The sequence below is a fragment of the Arachis duranensis genome, chromosome 9, assembly GCF_000817695.3.
Source record: "Arachis duranensis cultivar V14167 chromosome 9, aradu.V14167.gnm2.J7QH, whole genome shotgun sequence".
Lineage (NCBI taxonomy): Eukaryota > Viridiplantae > Streptophyta > Magnoliopsida > Fabales > Fabaceae > Arachis > Arachis duranensis.
In genome coordinates, this window is record NC_029780.3 from 2,758,848 (window position 1) to 2,778,970 (window position 20,123).

Below are 20,123 nucleotides of genomic sequence, written 5' to 3' on the forward strand. Positions count from 1 at the left end.
TCCTCTTTTCTAAAACCTTCCATAAGACCTCCCTTGGTACCCTATCATACGTTTTTTCCAAATCAATAAACACCATGTGTAAATCCCTTTTATTACTACGATATCTCTCCATCATCCTTCTTAATAGGTATATCGTTTCAGTGGTAGATCTGTCTGGCATAAATCCAAATTGGTTCTCTGTTACTTGTGTCTCTTTTCTCAACCTCCATTCTATCACCCTTTCCCATAACTTCATAGTATGACTCATAAGCTTAATCCCTCTATAATTTTCGCAACTTTGTATATCCCCCTTATTCTTGTAGATAGGTACCAAGGTGCTCTTTCTCCACTCATCAGACATCTTCTTTGACCTTAAAATCTCATTAAAAAGCTTGGTTAACCAGTTGATGCCTTTTCCTCCAAGACCCTTCCAAACCTCAATCGGGATATTATCAGCTCCTACTACCCTGCCATTTTTCATCTGCTTTAGAGCCTCTTTTACCTCGAAGTCTCGAATCCTTCGATAGTAGTCAAAGTTTTGATCTTCTTCCCTTGTGCATAATCGACCAAGGCTCGGAAGAGTCTTCTGTCCCTCATTAAATAACTCGTAGAAGTAGCTCTTCCACCTTTCATTAATCTTCTCCTCTTGAGCCAACACCTCTCCATCCTTATCCTTTATGCACTTAACCTGATCCAAATCTCTCGTTCTTCTTTCCCGGCTCTTTGCAATTCTATATATACCTTTTTCTCCTTCTTTTGTGCCCAAAGACTGGTAGAGACCCTCATATGCTCTTGTTCTTACTTCACTTACAGCCACTTTTGTCTCTTTCTTAGCCGCCTTATATTTTTCCCAGTTATCTGCATTGCGGCATAAAGACCACTCTTTAAAGCATTCTCTTTTTATCTTTATCTTTTCTTGTATACTCGCATTCCACCTCCAGGACTCCTTGTCTCTTGGTCCTATTCCTTTAGATTCACCAAAACTTTCTTTTGCTGTTCTTCTAATAACTTCTGCCATCTCCCTCCACATCTCTTCCGCGCTTCCATTCCCATCCCACTTTGCCTCTTCTCCTACCCGTCTTAGGAAGCTTCCTTGTTCCTCATCTTTCATCCGCCACCACCTTGTCCTTGGGTTCTTCGTATGATGTCTTTTCTTCAACTTTTGCTCAACGCGAAAATTCATGACGAGCACCCTATGTTGTGTTGTCAAACTCTCTCCCGGGATAATTTTACAGTTAATGCAAAATTTTCGGTCGACTCTCCTCAACAATCCTCAACAAGAAGAAGTCGATTTGAGAGCTTGTCATGCCACTCTTATAGGTTATAAGATGTTCGTCTCTCTTTTTAAAACATGTATTTGCGATGAGAAGAGCAAAAGTTGAGGAAAAGTCCAAAATAGTTTTACCCTCGGTATTGATCACCCCGAAACCATGGCCTCCGTGAATACTCCCATATCCAGTCACTGCTCTCCCAACATGGCCATTTAAATCTCCTCCTAAGAAAATCTTATCTCCCAAAGGTATGCCTTGAACCAAACTCTCTAGATCCTCCCAAAACCTTATCTTGTGTTGTTCGTCCGAACCCACTTGCGGTGCATAGGCGCTAATCACATGAAAAGCACCTCCCTCCACCCCAAGTTTGATAGAGATGATCCGATCTCCCACCCTCTTGACATCAACTACGTCCTTCTTCCATTGCTTATCCACAATTATTCCAACTCCATTCCTATTCTTCACCTTTCCTGTATACCAAAGTTTGAAATCAGAAGAATCCAACTCCCTAGCCTTTGCACCAACCCATTTCGTTTCTTGTAGGCACATAATGTTAATCTTCCTCCTTGTCATGGTGTCCACCACCTCCATGGACTTTCCTGTTAGCGTGCCTATGTTCCATGTCCCAAATCTCAACCTTTTGTTGCTTCGACCTTTACCTTTTCCTTTGTGAACTAGCTTATTTACCCTCGTCCGTTCACGAAAACGCGAGAACCCTTGCTCATTTAACACTACATCCGGGCACCGATGTAGCGGCTCTTGCTTTGACACCGTACTCGAGCCATACGGCGCGTTACTTCCGGGTAACGACCTAGCTTTAGTGCAATAATGTCTTTGATTCATGTCATGGGGGGTTCGGCTATATTTTTACGTTGGTTGCCGAAGACCTAACACAACCCTCCTCCTTTATCCGGGCTTGGGACCGGCTATGTACCGCAAGAGTAATTTTTATTTCAATAACAATATTATATCAGAAACCACAACAAATTATGACTGGATGCATTTGAAAAAATGAGATCATAGTATCATATGCTGGTTGTGTATTAGCCTTTCCCATCAAACTTAAAATTAAGAAAATCAACATAACGTTTTCCAGGTTTCAACATAAAAATATTGGTTTTGTGAAGTATTTAAATTAGCACATATCTAATTATATACTTACTAAGACTAATTTTCCATGGAATTTTTTTAAAATTTATTTTGAGACAGCTCTAGGTTTCAATGCATAATCCTTGAAGCACGTCTATAAAACTTAACATAATCTATCTCAAGTCCCCAACCTCACATCCACTTTTTGAAAATGATTTATCGAATCAAAGACTTTAAAAGGTGCTCACAACTTTCTCAACAAAACATGAACATGAAAAACCACTTTTGCTCTGAATTTTTCTACAAATGGTCAATTTATCAGATTTACTTAACTTTCATGTGAGATCCTTCTAAGTTCCAAAGCATTAGTTTAGATACAAAATTATTTGATGCCATTGGAGGTGGATTATATTGATTAAAGTATACAAAGTGATGTACCAAACCACTAAATAAATCATCAGCAAGTTAAAAGGACAGATACATATTCCTAACATATGATCAAGATGAGAAGGTAGCCATTACCCTTTGTGAAGAATTTCTCTGCATGGCTCCTGATTTGTCCAGCAGTCTTGGTTCCTATTATCCTATATGCTCTGTACAACCAAATCAAAACACCAAAAAAGAAAAGGAGAGGGGAAGACGGGAAGAAAAAGAGATTCCAATTAACATTAAAAAAGAAAAATGTCAGCAGCTGACATCAAATTTCTCAATTCTGAGTTTGGATATACTTCGATTTTAATTGGCAATCTAAACTGAACATATGCATCAGATGAAATGCCAAAAGAATAAAAATAAAAAATTAGGGGTTGATCGGTTGTAAAATATTACCTTCTTTATGCGCTGCTATGCTCACCATTTTTTTAAGATCATTCGGTACATACTTGACTCATCAAAAGGATAAAAGAAGTCTATCCAACAACTATTAATCCATCCCCTTCGGCAACACCACCAAGAATGGATCACTAATTGTGAGATGTACAAACATAACAAAGCACAATCAATCACATGTGGTTCCTGCCAAATAACCACCATTACATATTTCTGAGTTCTCTTTGCCATCAGCGCCTAAACTTGCTGTTTATGCCTTACTGATTGTGCTTGTTCTTCTTTTTCTGAGACATGACAACCCATTTGGCAGTTGGATAATGCTTTCCAACATCACCCAAGCTTCTCACTTATAATATAAGGCAACGAAACCTACAGCTTTCTTTTTTTCTCCTTCTTCTTCCTTCACCCTTCGAAGAAGAGAACAAACAGAGAATAAAAATAGTAAGATATTTTTCTAATTTGAGAATCAAAACAAAATCAAGATTTGAGAAGGTAAATATGAAGAAGTGCAAACTATGCAAGGTTAAGGCTAGGACTTTCTGTGAGTTGGACCAAGCTAGCTTATGCTACAATTAGAAAGCAGCAATAAAACCCTAGCAAATAAAAATAGATACCTTATATGCACCGGTTGAAGATAATTCGAAGTTGCTGGAAAGGGTGCCGTCGTAATCACTGCAAATTAGCCATACCACCATTAACTCCTCTGCCAACCCAACCCAGTCCAACTTCAACCTCCAGCCAAAACAGAAGCAGATTAACATAAATATCTGTTTTTTTTTTTCTTTAAATTACCTCTGTAACACCACCGAAGGTAGGATCTCAAGCTCTCCGTTCTCTTCATCGGTGTCGTCAACTTGCTGTCAGCTGCTCCTTCTTCACTAACAGCTGCAACACCAATCACCGCTGCCGCTGTTCTTTCTACTTGACGCTGCATCAACAGCCACCGTCACATTGACTGATTGTTCATCATCTCTGCTGCTCGCCAAAAACAAACTCGGAGCCTCTGCCGTCGTCCTCTATTTTCTTCACCAAACGCTTTCCCAACTGCAGCACCGACCACCTCCATTCCACTCCTTCCATCACCGTGAGCTCCTTCTTCCTTACCGGTGATAATCTCTGTATTTTGAACTACCATTCCATTTGTGTTTACTCAATATGTAGGAAGATAGATATATGGTTGTACACTTGTCGCACAACTAACCATCTAGTGTTCTCCTATTGTATACAGGACAGATATAAAAGCGCTTTCTCTTTGTGACATGGCTTATCGTTTTGTTTGTTAAAATCTCGTTTCAACTCTTGCATTTGTTTTAAGCTCCAATTCTTTAATACTCATTAATAACAGATAACTTATATCACCAGGTTGGTACCTCAGACGTTCATATTATTTCTTTGACCACCAAGAGAGAAAACAAATGTATCAATACATCATTTTTCTCACTACCTAGTATGTTGATCACAGAAAGCTGGTAAAAATTTATTTATCACAAGAAAAAAAATAAAAAAATAAAAAAGTATTAATTTTGATTTTGTTTAGTCATAAAAGAATCATTTATGACCATGAATCCATAATTTGAAGATGCCAATACTATGGTATGGATCATTCATGCACCAATTATCAGGTTCATCCAGAAAACAGTATGCTAGGGTTTGATTAACTGGATTTGGGATGAGGTACTTCGGAGGCCACCATATGATGTTGAAACTAAGCTTTCGTGATAAATACAGAAGTATAATCCCATTTTGTTAGACGGAGGAGTATGTTCCAATACAGGAAATTCAAAGCTGTCATGATCTAAATCTATCCTTCAATCTCCATATTTATCTTAAATCAAACATAAGATTGATTGATGATGATTTTGTGTCCAAAATTCAAATATCTTAATACTATAGATCATACATGTATTGCTTATTTCTATCCAATGGACAAAACCAGTTCTAAGTAACAATCCAAAAACCAAAATGTTGAAAACCAACATGGAAGAACATAATATGAAACTGTAGTCAATAAATTATGGGATATTACAGTTTCTATTTTCTTTCTTCCCTTAATTTAACCCTAAAAGTGATAACTTGTCATATAAAAATAGAACTGGATACCAGAAAAAATTAACTCTAATTGTAAATGAATACTAGTCATTCTTTAATCTTCTCCTAAATAAAGCAGAAAAATTGCTGTGACATTGTGATTTAGCAATGGGGAACAATCATGTCAACAGGAAGTATAGTTTTGCAGTCCTACACCAAGTCTGAAAAAACTATATAAATAAATCATTCAACTAGAATAGCTAGAAACTAAATAGCACGGGAATGCCTTTACCAATAGAGGAATTCACTTGGAAGAAATTGTAGACATGGGTTTTGATGACTTTGATCCAACGCATTTCAGATGTGCTACTTACAAGACCACAGTGTGATGATTAAACCAAGCTTTCATGATAAATATGGAATCGCTTCGCCGCGATGGAGAGCTTAGACAAAGGAGCAACTTTCATCATGTCATCCCTGTGGCTATCAATGACAGGAAACTTAAAGTTACCATGGTTTAAGTTATTTAAAGTTACCATGGTTTAAGTTATTCCTAATTATTCTTGAATAGGGAGCAGCAGTCCCCAGAAGAACATCATTTTCCCAAAGATACAGAGGAATAACGTGTATGCCAAGGTAATGTGGGATCATGGCCAATTTAGTCCAAGATTCAGACACTCCATGCTCCTTCATCAACCACACAGAGCAATGAGTTCTATGCTCACAACAAAATGCAAGGTAGTTCCTCAGCACACATAACTGCAGGATTTTGAAATGACAATACATATCTCTATGATTAGGCAGGAAAAACAAACTATGTGATATATTCATAAAAATATTTCGCTTTAATATTCATGAATAATAAATAACTTCTGTCATCAGGTTAATTTTGTAGAAGTTCATATTATTCTTTGACAAGATGAGTTGGTTAAGTTTGTTAGCTGATGAAAGTTTGTAAATAAGTATTCCCGAGAATTGCTAGAGGGCTAATATAAAAAAAAGTGCGAGCTGGCAAAAAACAGGACAAATGCTACTGTTGGTCATAAAACAGGGTCTAGAACTACAAGGGATAACTAGATAATTAAGAATATAAAAGCTCTTTTTCTTTGTGACATGGCTTATAGTTTTGTTTATTAAAATCTCGTATCAACTCTTCCATTTGTTTTAAGCTCCAATTCTTTAATACTCATCAATAACAGATAACTTATATCACCAGGTTGGTACCTCAGAAGTTCATATTATTTCTTTGACCACCAAGAGAGAAAACAAATGTATCAATATATCATTTTTCCCACTGCCTAGTATGTTGATCACTGAAAGCTGGTAATCATTTATTTATCACAAGAAATAAAAAATAAAAATGTTTTGATTTTTTTTAGTCATAAAAGAATCATCTGACCATGAATCCATAATTTGAAGATGCCAATACTATGGTATGAATCATTCATGCACCAATTATCAGCATATTTCATCTGATTCAACGGGTAAAGCATTCAGTTTTGGATCCAAAAACAACAAAATTAAAAGAAAAATGGTACGCATTAAATTACATATTACATTCTCTCCCCTTAATTTTACCCTAAATAATAGGTTTGAATCTTGGATCAGATCTTCATCACAAGCATAAATTTACTGTAAGTGCAAAGGAACACTAGTAAATGATGGTTAACCCTACAAATCCAGCCTGGGCATGTGAATATGAAATTGGCAATAATCATAACAGGTAGTAATAATTTTGTAAGAAACTAGATAAATAATCACTAAATTAGAAAAGCAATAAGAACAGATAAATTCTCAAAAGTCAAAACTCATAAAGAAGGCATAGGAGTTGACTAGAATCAAACCATTATTCAGAAGACAGCTTGTCCGTTAGGGTTTGATTAACTGAATTTGGGATGAGCTATTTGTAAGGCCAGGATATAGTGGTGAAACTAAGCTTTCGTGATAAATAAAGACGGACAATCCTATTGAAGGAGTAGGTTTCAATACAGGAAATTCAAAGCTACCATTATCCAAATTATACAGAACTATCCTTGAAGGTGTTGCAACCGCCACAAGAATATTGTTTCCCCAGATATACAATGGACGTAAATGATAATCAGATAGACGCGGAACGCAGGGGATGATGGCCAATTTAGTCCAAGATTCAGGCACTCCATACTCCATCATGATCCACACGAACCAATGAGTTTTCTCATGATTAAAACAATATGAAAGGCAGTTCCTCAGCACACATAACCGTGGGAAGAAGAAGATTTTACCATGCGGATCACTGAAGGGCAGGGAAAACTCACTAAAAGTCTCCTTCACCAAGTCAAGGGAAAAAACCAAGCAACCCAGGATGGCATGGCTACGAATCCAGCTAAGAGTGGCGGTGCCAGGCACAAATACCCCTTTATCATCACCCATTATGCTGTTAAATGGGATCTCTTGAATGGCTCTATTGGAAGGGTTGCGGCAAAATGTATAAATTCTAGTGTTATATTCCCCCATGTGATTTACAATCCCAACAAACTTGTAGTTGTCATTCACATGATCATAGCCGAAGCCGCAAACCGATAAGAAATCTCCACATCCCACCGATGGGGGTGTCAATAATCCAGTACAGGGATTCCACAACCTGACAAAGATGTTGATGCCATCAACATGAAACAGCAAGCACAGCAATCCATTGCAAGAGCCAATAACTCTGTGGTTACGTCTCTCCTCGAAGAGAACGACTTCCGTAGGTTTGGAAGGGTTCTCGACCAAAGAGCGTAAGGAGAAATCTCCGAATCCGTAGCTGCAACTATGATGATAAGCAACTCGTGGCCCACTCAAACTTGGACCCGCGGCGGTTGAATGTTGAAGATGGTCTTTGGCGAATTGAGAGCTGGAAATTAGGGTTTTCCATGAACTGCACACTCTCTGTAACCGAACCAGTGACCTTGCTGGAAGCCTCAACAAGATTTCCCTAATGAGTTCATCCGGAAAGAACAGCAGCGGCTGCGATTGCGTTACCGTTGAAGACAGCGACCGTTTTGGGGAGTTTATGGTGACTCTTGAAGGCTTCATCTTCCTCTCCCTCTCGTTATAATCATGTGGCTGCTCCATAACAACTTCAAGAGAGGTTAGCGGCGGCCACGACGGCGAAAAGGTTTAGCTTCACAAACTTTTAACTTCCCTACTGCACTACAGACTACAGTAGAGTATGTACTTGACAATTTCCAATTCCTATTTCTTTTTCCGTGGGCCACGTGACTGCGTGTGCCTTTCAAAAAGAGTTAAATAACCAAAAAAAATTCAAAAATTAATCCCGCTATTTTTTTTTGTAACATAAAAGACTTGACTACTTGAGTGATTTTTTATGAATTTTTTTTAATAAAAATAATTTTTTTTAAAAAAAAATCTTTTTATATAAATTTAATTTCAACCAAATAAACTCAAAGTGAATTATCCATCTCAAGCAAGTAAGGGCATGGTGGATATCCGTACACTCGGATAATATTGTTATTCTTATTCAAAATTATTCATACACTCGGATAATATTGTTGTTCTTATTCAAAATTATTCATCATAGTCATAGCTCTCACGATGATGTAAATTCTATCACTCTCGTATAATTCATTTGATTATGTCTCTCTTGATTTCAGTATATAGTATTACTCAATAGCAAATCTTCAAATAAGTTTTTTCTCTTTATTTTACATGTTTAAATATCTTTGGTTTTTTTATTAATGGATTTGAGTCAAATTGATTCATGCCTTGTTTCATTTTTCTTTAAAATTTCTAATATAAAATTTGATGACAGAAAGAGGTTGAATTGTTGCAAAGGTTGTAGGAAAAAAGGATGGGTTGACTTCTGTGATTATGTAGGTAAGAAAAAAGAATAAAAATCAGTTTCTAAGTGACAATGGACAAAACCAGTTCTAACTTCTAAATAACAATCCAAAAACCAAAATGTTGAAAACCAACATGGAAGAACATAATATGAAACTGTAGTCATTAAATTATGGGATATTACAGTTTCTATTTTCTTTCTTCCCTTAACTTAACCCTAAAAATGATAACTTGTCATACAAAAATAGAACTTGAGACTAGAAAAAATTAACTCTAATTGTAAATGAACACCAGTAAATGATAGTCATTCCTTAATATCCTAAATAAAGCAGAAAAATTGCTGTGACATTGTGATTTAGCAATGGGGAACAATCATGTCAACAGAAAGTATAGTTTTGCAGCCCTACACCAAATCTGAAAAAACTATATAATCATTCAACTAGAATAGCTAGAAACTAAATAGGGCGAGAAAGCCTTTACCAATAGAGGAATTCACTTGGAAGAGATTGTAGACATGGGTTTTTTATGACTTTGATGAGTTTGATCCAACGCATTTCAGATGTGCTACTTAGAAGACCACAGTGTGATGGAGAAACCAAGCTTTCATGATAAACATGGAATCGCTTCGCTGCCATCGGGTGCTTAGACAAAGGAGCAACTTTCATCATGCCATCCCTGTGGCCATCAATGACAGGGAACTTAAAGTTGCCATTGTTTAAGTTATACCTAATTATTCTTGAATAAGGAGCAGCAGTCCCCAGAAGAACATCATTTTCCCAAAGATACAGAGGAGTAACGTGTATGTTAAGGTACTGTGGGATCATGGCCAATTTAGTCCAAGATTCAGACACTCCATACTCCTTCATCAACCACACAGGGCAATGAGTTCTATGTTCACAACAAATTGCAAGGTAGTTCCTCAGCACACATAACTTTAGGATTTTGAAATGACAATACATATCCTTATGATTAGGTGGGGAAAACAAACTATGAGTCTCCTTCTCCAAATCAAGGGAAAGAACCATGGGATTAAAAGCACCATCACCTGGAACAATCCAATTAAGAGTTCCGCTGCCGGGGACGAATACCCCTTCCTTATTCTCTATATATCTGGCCTTAAATGCCATATCCTGAATCTTTCTCCATGAAGAATTCAATCCAATTGTATATATAGTGGTTGCAGATTTATGAGGTTTTAGTGTTTTCTCTTCCTCATTTACAATTCCAACAAGCTTGTAACTGTCACTAACATGGTCATAGCCGAAGCCACAAACATTCAATAAACCCTCAAATTCCAGTTCTTGAGATGTCAATCCAGTGCAGGGGTTCCACAAGATGACATTCACACGGTTGTGGAACTTATTATGATCAGCATCAACCAAGCAGAGTAATCCATTGCAAGAGCCAATAATGTTGTAGTCACGTTTTCCCTCGAAGCAAATCCCTTCCGTAGAAGGCTTCTCGAACACGGATCGTACGGAGAAATCTCCGAATTTGTTGTGTTTATGCCACCATCTAGGATAAGCGATTCGTGGCTCGCTCAAGCTTGGTTCTGCGGCGGTGATTGAACGGCGAAGATGATCGCTGGCGAATCGGGAGCTGGAAATTAGGGTTTTCCATGAACTGCAGACACTCCTTAACTGAACAAGCAACCTCGCTGGAAGCCTCAGCAGGATTTCGGTGATGATCTCATCAGGAAGAAATGGCGGCGGTGCCGCCGAAGGAAGGAGATGTTCCGCGGTGGTTCTTAAAGCCTTCCCCTTCCTCTTGATAACGTCGTCCTCATCGCGTGGCTGCGACATTGCTCTTCCTCCCATCCTCTGTAATCTGCACTGAAAATTCCAGTCTCTTTGGAGCGTGTAGGGGTGCCTTTCTGTAAATTTTTAATGTTACTCAAGATTAAAAATTAAAATGATAAAAACGTTTTAAAGAACTTTTAAAGTTTTAACATGTGATAAATAAATTTAGTTTTGTTGCGTAAAAAAAGTTTTACACGTATCCAATTACGTAATGCGAAAGTAATTTTTTTTGTATAGAGGTAAATACTAAATCGATATTTGAAAGATTTTGAGGTTGATAAAACTATACTTGACTTTTGTTATTGACAAAATAATCCTCGAAAGATTTTAAAACTTGACAAAATCACCCCTAACATGAAGTGACGTCACAATGAACAAAAAATACTAATGTGGCCGTTGGAAGAGAGCTCCAACGGTAACAAAGAACTTCGATGGTGGCAGAGAGCTCCAACAACGTTAAAAAGTACCACCGACCCTCCTCTTTTCCACCACCAACCCATTCTTCTTCTTCTTTTTCGGCGCCGGAGAAGGAAGACGCACACGAAGAAAGGGCCGAAGAGCTGGTCAAGCCGATACCTTCTTAACCTCGATGCTGAAGAGTGTGAGATGCGAGGTAGCAGAAGCGGGAGGCTTCGGGATCATTGTAGATTCCAACGATGCCGCATTATTCACGTAGTTTTTCGTCGTCATCGAAAAAGGAGAAGAGAGACAAGTGTTGGTGCTGTTATGGCTTGTGAATTGGAGAGATGTGGTTGTCGAAGCCAGTGGCACGTGTTGTAATGGTGGTGGTGGGTTTAGAGAGGGTTTTGTTGTGGAAGAGAGAGAAAGAAGAGGGTTTGGAGATATAGTTGTCCTCCTCCATTACGCCAAAGTGGGTGGTACTAAGAAAAAGAAGAAGAATAAAAAGAATGAGTTGGAGGAGGAGGGGTGATTGGTGGTGGTTTTAACGTCACCGGAGCTCTCTTTTTAATATCAAGGGTGATTTTGTCAAATTTTAAAATTTTTTGTAGACTATTTTGTCAATAACAAAAATCAGTTACTGTTTTATTAGCGTCAAAATCTTTTAAATACCAATTTAATATTTACCTTTTTTTATATCAATTGCGTCTACATAAATAATCATACAAAAGAATGAATATAATTCCACGTATTTTATATCATCATCAAAATTCATGATAAAATAACTAAATCACACGGAAAATTCACAACTGCTTACAGAAATATGTATATATATTTAATAAAAAACCTATAAAAACTAATTTTTAATTAATTAGTATTAGTTAATTTTAGATTTTTAATATTTATATTTGTAATTTAAAATTTAAGATTAAAAATTTAAAATAAATAAATAATTTTAAAAAATAAATAAATTTTAAAGAAAAAATAGCTGATAATAGTTGAAAAATTAACTTTTATTTAGTAATTTATTTAAAAAAATTATGTATACATTAAAAATTAATTATTAAATAATTATATATTTATGTATAAATATATGTATTATTTAATTTATTTTTAATATATATTTTATATTTAAATATATATTTTTTATATGACTGATTTGGTGGTAAATTTTTGGTAAAGTCTTGGATGGTTGTTTTAAAAAGTAGTAACTTATTTTTATAACTTAGATAGTTAATTCTTCTATGACACTATTTTCGGAAATAAGTAACAATAGTTACCTTTTTAAAATCTATTAGAAACTAATTGACATATCTTTTTATTTGTGTGTAATAATTTGGGAGATATGCTTTAAACAAAGCTGTCTAATGTCCAGCGTTCAGGTCAACTTTATGATCTATATGATCAGTCTTTCATGCAGTTGTTAAGATTATGCATTTTGCTCAGGAATTCAAGCCTTATCCCACTGAACATGTTTCGTTGGAAGAAACTAATCAACGTATCGTTTTGTTGTGCTAAGTTAGACTTAGTTTGGTAAAATTTTTTGAAAGAGTGGTTGTATTGTTTTAAGTTTACTAAATCAAAAAATTTATTTATTTGTGCTTACAATTTTTAAAAATATATAGTTTTATATATTAATTAATATTTAAATTTAATTCTTACGTTAATATTTATTATAGTTGTTACGTATCTTATACCTCAGCTTGAGAAAAGAAAAGATTAGAACGACTACGTAGAATATTAGTCAAAGATTATTAGCAAGCTGTTACCTCAAAAAACGGCATTCTCAGTTCTACCTAGAATCTCGACCAAACCCCACACCAGACTGCCATTCATCTATACAAGCGAGGAATTAACCTCGGCATAGACAAGTTCTGAGTAACTCATTTTAAGTACTTATTAAACATATATTTAAGATTGACTTAAGTGTGGGAGTATTTTTGCAGATATTTCTGGCACGTTATTCAAGCCAAATCCGCGTATAACTCTCCTAATCAAGCAACACTTTGTTCAAAGGAATCATTGTAGCTCGGCCATCTTCATGTTAACAGAACAATAGTATTTTTAAATTTTAAAAACTATTTTATTAAATAACTTATTGTTTATGTTTATTAAAAGTTATTTTTAATTTAATTTACAAAACACAAATACTATAACTTTTAAAAAGCTAAATTTTAAAAATTAATTATAAATTTATAAATTATTTTTGAAAAATAAAATTTTAGCAAACTAAGTCTAAATATATTAATTCTAATATCTTCTAACTACTATGGACCCTTCAGATGTTAGCCTGTTCTGCATAACAACCCGGAACCAAAATGTTGAAAATCAACATGGAAGAACATAACATGAATCATGAATGGATGATCATTAAAATATGGAATATTATTGTTTCTATTTTCTTTCTTCACTAAACTTTACCCTAAAACAATAACTTGTCATCTAAGATGATCATAAGTTCAGAACTTGATACAATTACAAGAAGATCAAAGAACTTTCATAGATTCATACAGCAATGAGTTCTAAATAATCTATAAATCTATTTTTTTTTTCATCATCCTAAAACAATACAATTTCTCTATGGAGTAAATTTGAATCTTTATTACCTTCAGGCATATCTTACATATCTGCATCCATAACCTGCTTATATCTATTACTAGCCAAAAACTTGAAAACAAAAATAAGGCTATCCAAATTGGTTGTTTCTCCCCATATAATACACCCTTTGATAAACTATAAAACAATTCAACTAGCCAACTAATCCTTGCTTTTCCTTAATTATCATCATGAACCCAAACTTCACCTCTTCCATCTTTCACATGAATTTAGTTGACAAAATAAAGTGACAGATTATTGGCTCAACCTTAAGTACCTTTATGAATTTGACCACCATGACCAAATTCAGTTAACTCTTTCTCCTTTGGTCCAATTTCCTCACTCTCATTCCCCAATTCACTTCCTTCAATTGAACCCTTTTCATCACTTACCTTTGATACTACTTGATCAGATGTGGGTCCATAAGCCCAACTACACAACAGATAATACAATATATTAACAGCACTAATTGAAGCAAGAACCCAATAGTACTTATCATAATGACCCTTGTTAATGTTATCTGAAATCCAATCTTCTTTTCCACCTCTAGAAGTGAGGTTTTGCACCATGCTGAATACTAAGGAAGATACCACATTCCCTGCAGCCATTCCCAATCCGACAAGAGACGAAGCAACACTTGACATAGTCTTAGGAAACTCTGTGTAATAGAACTCATTCTGGCCTATTGCATTGAATGCTTCAGCTATGCCACCCAAGATAAGTTGAGGGAAAAGCCACATTGCTGACATCTTTAACACTGCATGAGGATCATTAATGTGTCCTTCCTCGATTGCTCTTCTTCGCCTTGTGGTCTCGACGATAGCACCGGTTACAAAGTGGAGAAAAGAGAAGAACAGGCCTAGTCCTATTCTTCTTTTAGCAGTGATCCTAACTTGTTTCCCTCTGAGCTTGGATGCTAGAGGGATAATGGCACGATCATAGAGAGCAATCCATAAGAATATTGTAACTATCATGATCACACTAAAAGAACCTGCTGGAACTTCAAAGTTTGAAGTGATGTGTCTGTTCAGTGATTTTGCTTGCAGCAATCCAAATGAGCCTCCAATGCTAAGAGACATCATGATCCCTGTAGACCATAGAGGAATTACTCTGATGATAGCTTTCAGCTCTTCTACTTGATTTACTGTGCAAAGACTCCATGGATTTAAGGCCAAGCCATCAGAAGTTATGTCATTTTCTGGATCTCTAATGAGGCATGCTTTGTTCAGAAACCTGAAAAGCACACAAAGCAGTGTCACATGTTCAGTAATTTGGTCTTAGATCACTGATTTAGAGAGTTAACTTCGCATCCCAATGCATAGACACGACACAATGATAGTATTTGATTCATGTAGCCGATTTCACTTAGAAGGAAAAAGGCACTAAGAAGAAATGCACCCTTACTCTCAAACTTAAGAAAAAGCTTACTTCAGAGGAGTTATATTAAAGTGAATATGTGATTTTCTACCTTAGTTTATCAGATGGAACAACAAATTCAGAGTCCTTCTTATGATGATACATTCCGGCTGAGCTCTGAGCCGGCAATGGAAGCTTCCTGTTCTTATAGGACGCCACGATTACTCGAGCAAAGCCGGTGATCAAGCTGCCTTGTATCTTATTCTTGATATAAAGTGGAGAAGCAAGGAAGAAGAAGATAGTAGACATGAGCATAAGTGCTGCAGGAACACCAAAACCAAGTTTCCATCCAAGATGATCTTGGATATATACAATGCCAGTGAATGCAATTATGACAGAAATTGATGCTGAAGCATAATACCAACTGAAGAAAATCTCCAAGGCTCTTTGGTTATTGGGGTTGTCCTTTTTATTCACTTGGTCTGCACCAAATGCTAGGGAGCATGAAAGGCCTCCATTTCCAATGGACATGAGAGCAAAGGCTGAGAGTAACATTGCCATTTGTGGATTCGTCGCCGACTTACATTTTCCGGCTGCTGGATTGCAAGGAGGAGGCCTTGCCTGAGGGATCATGGCAGTTAGCCACATGAGTGCCAATCCCTGCAACAAAAGGAAGAAAAAAGATTAAGAATGTTTTCAACATTTCTGAGGTGATTAGATAAGTGAAAACTGAAAAGTTAGTATTTAGTCTTTGTTGGAGAATTAGTACATTGAAATAGTGATCTTGTCTTCATAATAAATATTTTTGTATCATGCAATCTTATATAACTTTTATCCATACCTTCATTTCATGAAACTCTGATCTTTGATAACAAATAACAGAAAACAAAAGTATTTATATTGCTATCATGAACAAATTTTGAGTACCCTCCATGCCCTCTAAGCATAATTCATTTGACATATTGTTTAACATTAAAGAGAACTATATTAAACTACTCTTCTACCTTAGCCCATGACAATAATAAAAAAGTCTTGTGGCCCACAAATTCAGCCTAACAAAATACATAAATTCAGTTCTAATTTTAGTCTTTATTATCTTATCTTATCTTTTCTTTATCTTATCTTTATTTGCTTTTATCTTTCATAGAACAATGCTCTATATATATTTAGTTTTTCCTCATAGTTTACACTTCACTTCAATACAATTCAATTAATCAACAATCAATAAAATTTTTTCATCTTTTCTTTTCTTTTCCTATTCTTTCACAATTTTATCAAACTACCTCTGTTTTTCATCTACCTTCCCTCTTTAATTTATTTTCTTACTATTTTGGCAATAATTGAAAGGAACAGAACAAGACAAGCCTTTTGGGAGATCTAAATTAAACTAATTAAGTGCAAAATCACAAAATAAGTTGATTCAAAATCTTAATGTCTCACTTAATCCGAACTCACTAATGTAAGACCAAACTACTTACACTTGAATTTCCAACACTATCCTTCCCTCCTCACTAAATTTCTTTTCTTACATGATAATAATTGAAGGGCAAAAAGGACAATTATTGATTGAACTCATAAGGTTGAAAAAAAGATTAATTACCAGAAAAGTGATTATGGATCCTAATCCAACAGCAAGGAAGCGACCCAAATAAGAATCAGCAATGAAAGCACCAACCACAGGTGTGAAATGGCTTGTTGCCTGTGATAGAAGGAGTATCTGAGTTGCTTTGTCCAAATGGAGCTTGTAACTCCCCATCAAATATAACACCATGTTTGGCAAAAGACCAATTGTTGCAACACTTGCAAGTGCTTCATTTGCTGCCATTATTAACATAAACCAAACAAATTAAAAAAACAAATCACATAACACAATAATTATGTTAAGTTGTAAATTGTAAGTACCTATGATGAAAGGCATGGTAACAAGACCACCCTTCTTCTTTTGTGGTTGTGACATGTTTTGGTGAGAAGCCATTTCCACTTCACTTGTGGAATGCTCAACTTCTTCCTTCTCCATTGAAAACTTGTTTCTACTTTCTTGTGGAGAAAAAGAGTGAAAATCTTAAATAGAACTTGACATGCAGCAGAGATTAATTAATTAAAAGGAAGAAAAAATAATTTGCTTAATGAAGTGTGATGTCATAGCTTGTGTAATGAGTGGGAAATGGGAAAGTGAAGAATGATAAGCGTGTGTGCATAGATAACACAGCTCAAGTAGTGAACCACCTTTGGACCATGTTTGTGTCTTGTCCCAACATTATTCATTAATTATTACTAATTAATAAATTCATTAATTAAACTAGGATACATACATTTTGGAATAATCTATGATGGGGCCATCTATTTGAGATTTTTTTTTTTTAAAAAAAAGAGTAAAATCTATGATACTAATAATAGAAAGTTTGACATTTCTTTTTAATAAATACATTGGAAGTTAAACTATATCTTTTAATTTTTGGGATAAAATTTTCCAAAATAGAAATCTTAACAACCACTAATAATTTGAGAAATTCAAAATAGCAAACTTCGCTTTAAATAATTTGACAAAAATGTTAGTCCTACACAAAAATTAGTCATCGAAATCCACCACCAATATATTTATGTATAAATATATATGCGGTTTAATTTATTTTTAATGTATATTTATATTTTAACATGTATTTTATACCGATGGTTGACTTTGGTGACTAATTTAGTTTTTTTTTTTTTTTAACTAAAGACAAAGAGACTCAAATTCGCCACCTCTTAGGTGAATATGAAAAAACTATATCATTTGAACTATAACTTATTTGACCTCTTAAGTAGCTAATTTTAGTTTACACATAACATAATCCATAATTTAAATACAAAAATAAGAAAAGTATACAATTGCAACTAATATTTTAAAATAATAAAAATGTTCCACTTTTTATTTAGAAATCACTTGGATAGAAGATATTTAGGAGAACAGTATTACACGATTAAATATTTGTGTAAAACAAATTTTGCACAAGGAGTTTATTGAAATTAAATGAAAAATACTAATTTTAGTTTATAATGGAACATATATTTTAAGTTAATACTAAGAATTTAATTTTGATGGGTCAACAATGTAAAATATTTTATAGTTTATATTGAAATCAAATGAAAATAATAATTTAGTTTATAATGAAACATATAATTTAAGTTAATATTAAGAGTTTAATTTTGATGCGTCAACAGTGTAAAATATTTTATAGTTTATACAGTCATTTAATTACATCTATTTTTTTGAATGAGCATTCAGACAATAAATGTAAAAAGTAATTATTTTTACCAACCTATTATTATGTAATTAGATTCACACATAAAACTATTTAATATTGACAATGCATCAAAATTAAATTTTAATACTAAATAAACATCGAGTTTGATAAAATCAATATCAGTAATTCTCTATTGAATTTGGTTTTAGAACAATAACAACCAAGTCGTAACATTTTTTAGATTATTTTGTGTAAATTATGTGACGTTTTATTTCCTATTTAAAAGATGAAAACTCTTTCAAAAACTAGAATTTTATTTATTTTATATATTAATATGAACAATTAACGAACGGATGGAAAAAATATGTAAAACTATGAAGCATGAATATGAAACATGAGACATGACACGATGTAAGACATATTTACATTAATTTCAAATTTTTGTTTATATATATATTACTGATAAATTATAATATTTAATATTTTATTAATCATATAATGTATTTTTAAATATAAATTAATTTTGTATATTTTAATTTTTTTTAATCATGTAATGTATTTTTAAATATAATGAACTAACAATACAATTAAACATATAGATGTATAATCATATTAATTGAATATATCCAATTACGTTTAAAGAATTTTTATTTTTATTAAAACACAATTAAAAAAAAAACAAAAATATGCATGTGGATTGTGGAATGAATTGCAGAGAAACGTCATAGATAAGATGCAAACATGGCAACTAAAAGAATTGTATGTACGGTTAATTTTTGTATATATTGTATGAATCACTTAAATATTGGGTGAACGGTATTTTTCAACCCGACAGATTAAGGACTAATCCGTCGCGAATCTGAACTCCATTTAAGGATCTGTCGCTGACCAATGAGTTGATGCATGGACAAAACAAGGTTCGAATTCTCGACACTTGTTTAAGTGGAAGAGTGAGTTGATGCCTCGACCAACCCAAATTAATTATATATATATTGCACTGCACTTGATTGAAAAGTTTGAACCCGATTTAGTGGATCCACTAGATTATTATTGTTACTCAGCTTGTGCCCTAGCAACAAGCCTACAATTATTGGGAGTCAAACATTATATTATTCAAAATCTTCTTGATTGGTTTCAGATTGTGGATGGGGACATACAAATCCAAATATGCAAGTGGAGTTTTTAGATTAATTATTTATTTAAAGTTTGTTGAATTTGTATTATTAACAATAGAAAAAATATAAGTAAATAATAAAAATATTAAATAATATAAATAATAAATATATCAGATATTTATTTTATTAAGTGTACAAATAATTATTTTAATATTAAAATTTATGTAAATAATTTAAAAATATAATATATTTTTATTTAATTAGTAATTATTCATGTTATTTAAAAAAATTATTGATTAGTTAGCATAACTCCTTTTCATTTTGTCATAATCAAATTAAAGTAGTGTGTATGTGTATACCAAAAAAATAATCATAAAAAGGATTCAAATGTTTAAGATATTAATCTTCATATGTATACAGTTGAATTTACGATTTTTTATTTAAAAAAGTTATTTATTTAACAACTTAAATTGAAATACAGAAATTTTTGTGTGTGAGTGTGAGTGTCTTTTTTTTTACCAAGTGGTATTTACTCCTTCAGATATATTCCCATTGTTTAATCTCAAATCAGTGGCTAGCTACTTAAAAAAACAAAAAAAAGAAGTAAATGAATGTAATATT

The 20,123-nt window shown here is 34.0% G+C and overlaps 2 protein-coding genes across 4 annotated transcripts in view; both read right to left on the minus strand.

The window, feature by feature from the left end:
- Window positions 1–10,872, minus strand: part of LOC107463995 (F-box/kelch-repeat protein At3g23880-like) — a 43,001-nt gene extending 32,129 nt beyond the window's left edge. For 2 of the 3 annotated variants that reach the window (XM_052253880.1, XM_052253879.1), the window contains exons 1-2: window positions 9,495–10,860; window positions 7,175–8,445 (exon numbers count right to left, since the gene is read on the minus strand). In XM_052253880.1, coding sequence (XP_052109840.1) covers window positions 7,175–8,288 — 1,114 coding nt within the window. In that variant the 5' untranslated portion in view covers window positions 8,289–8,445; window positions 9,495–10,860. Of the gene's footprint in view, window positions 1–6,938; window positions 8,446–9,494 lie in introns of those variants that run through there. The other variant, XM_016082860.3, reaches the window with a different exon arrangement.
- Window positions 10,873–13,795: 2,923 nt separating this feature from the next.
- On the minus strand, window positions 13,796–17,304 carry LOC107464011 (protein NRT1/ PTR FAMILY 1.2). Its single transcript, XM_016082909.3, has 4 exons — window positions 17,066–17,304; window positions 16,764–16,981; window positions 15,276–15,823; window positions 13,796–15,040 (listed from the first exon to the last, which is right to left on the minus strand). The coding sequence occupies exons 1-4, from the start codon at window positions 17,178–17,180 to the stop codon at window positions 14,077–14,079; spliced, it is 1,845 nt and encodes a 614-aa protein (XP_015938395.1). The 5' UTR covers window positions 17,181–17,304; the 3' UTR covers window positions 13,796–14,076.
- Window positions 17,305–20,123: the final 2,819 nt, after the last annotated feature.

Excerpts from the sequence above, each read along its gene's own strand:
- LOC107464011 (XM_016082909.3), bottom strand. The coding sequence starts at position 17,180 with ATGGAGAAGGAAGAAGTTGAGCATTCCACAAGTGAAGTGGAAATGGCT. Across the intron at positions 16,982-17,065 it reads TACCATGCCTTTCATCATAG|CAAATGAAGCACTTGCAAGT; the intron begins GTACTTACAATT and ends TAATAATGGCAG. Across the intron at positions 15,041-15,275 it reads GTTCCATCTGATAAACTAAG|GTTTCTGAACAAAGCATGCC; the intron begins GTAGAAAATCAC and ends TGTGCTTTTCAG.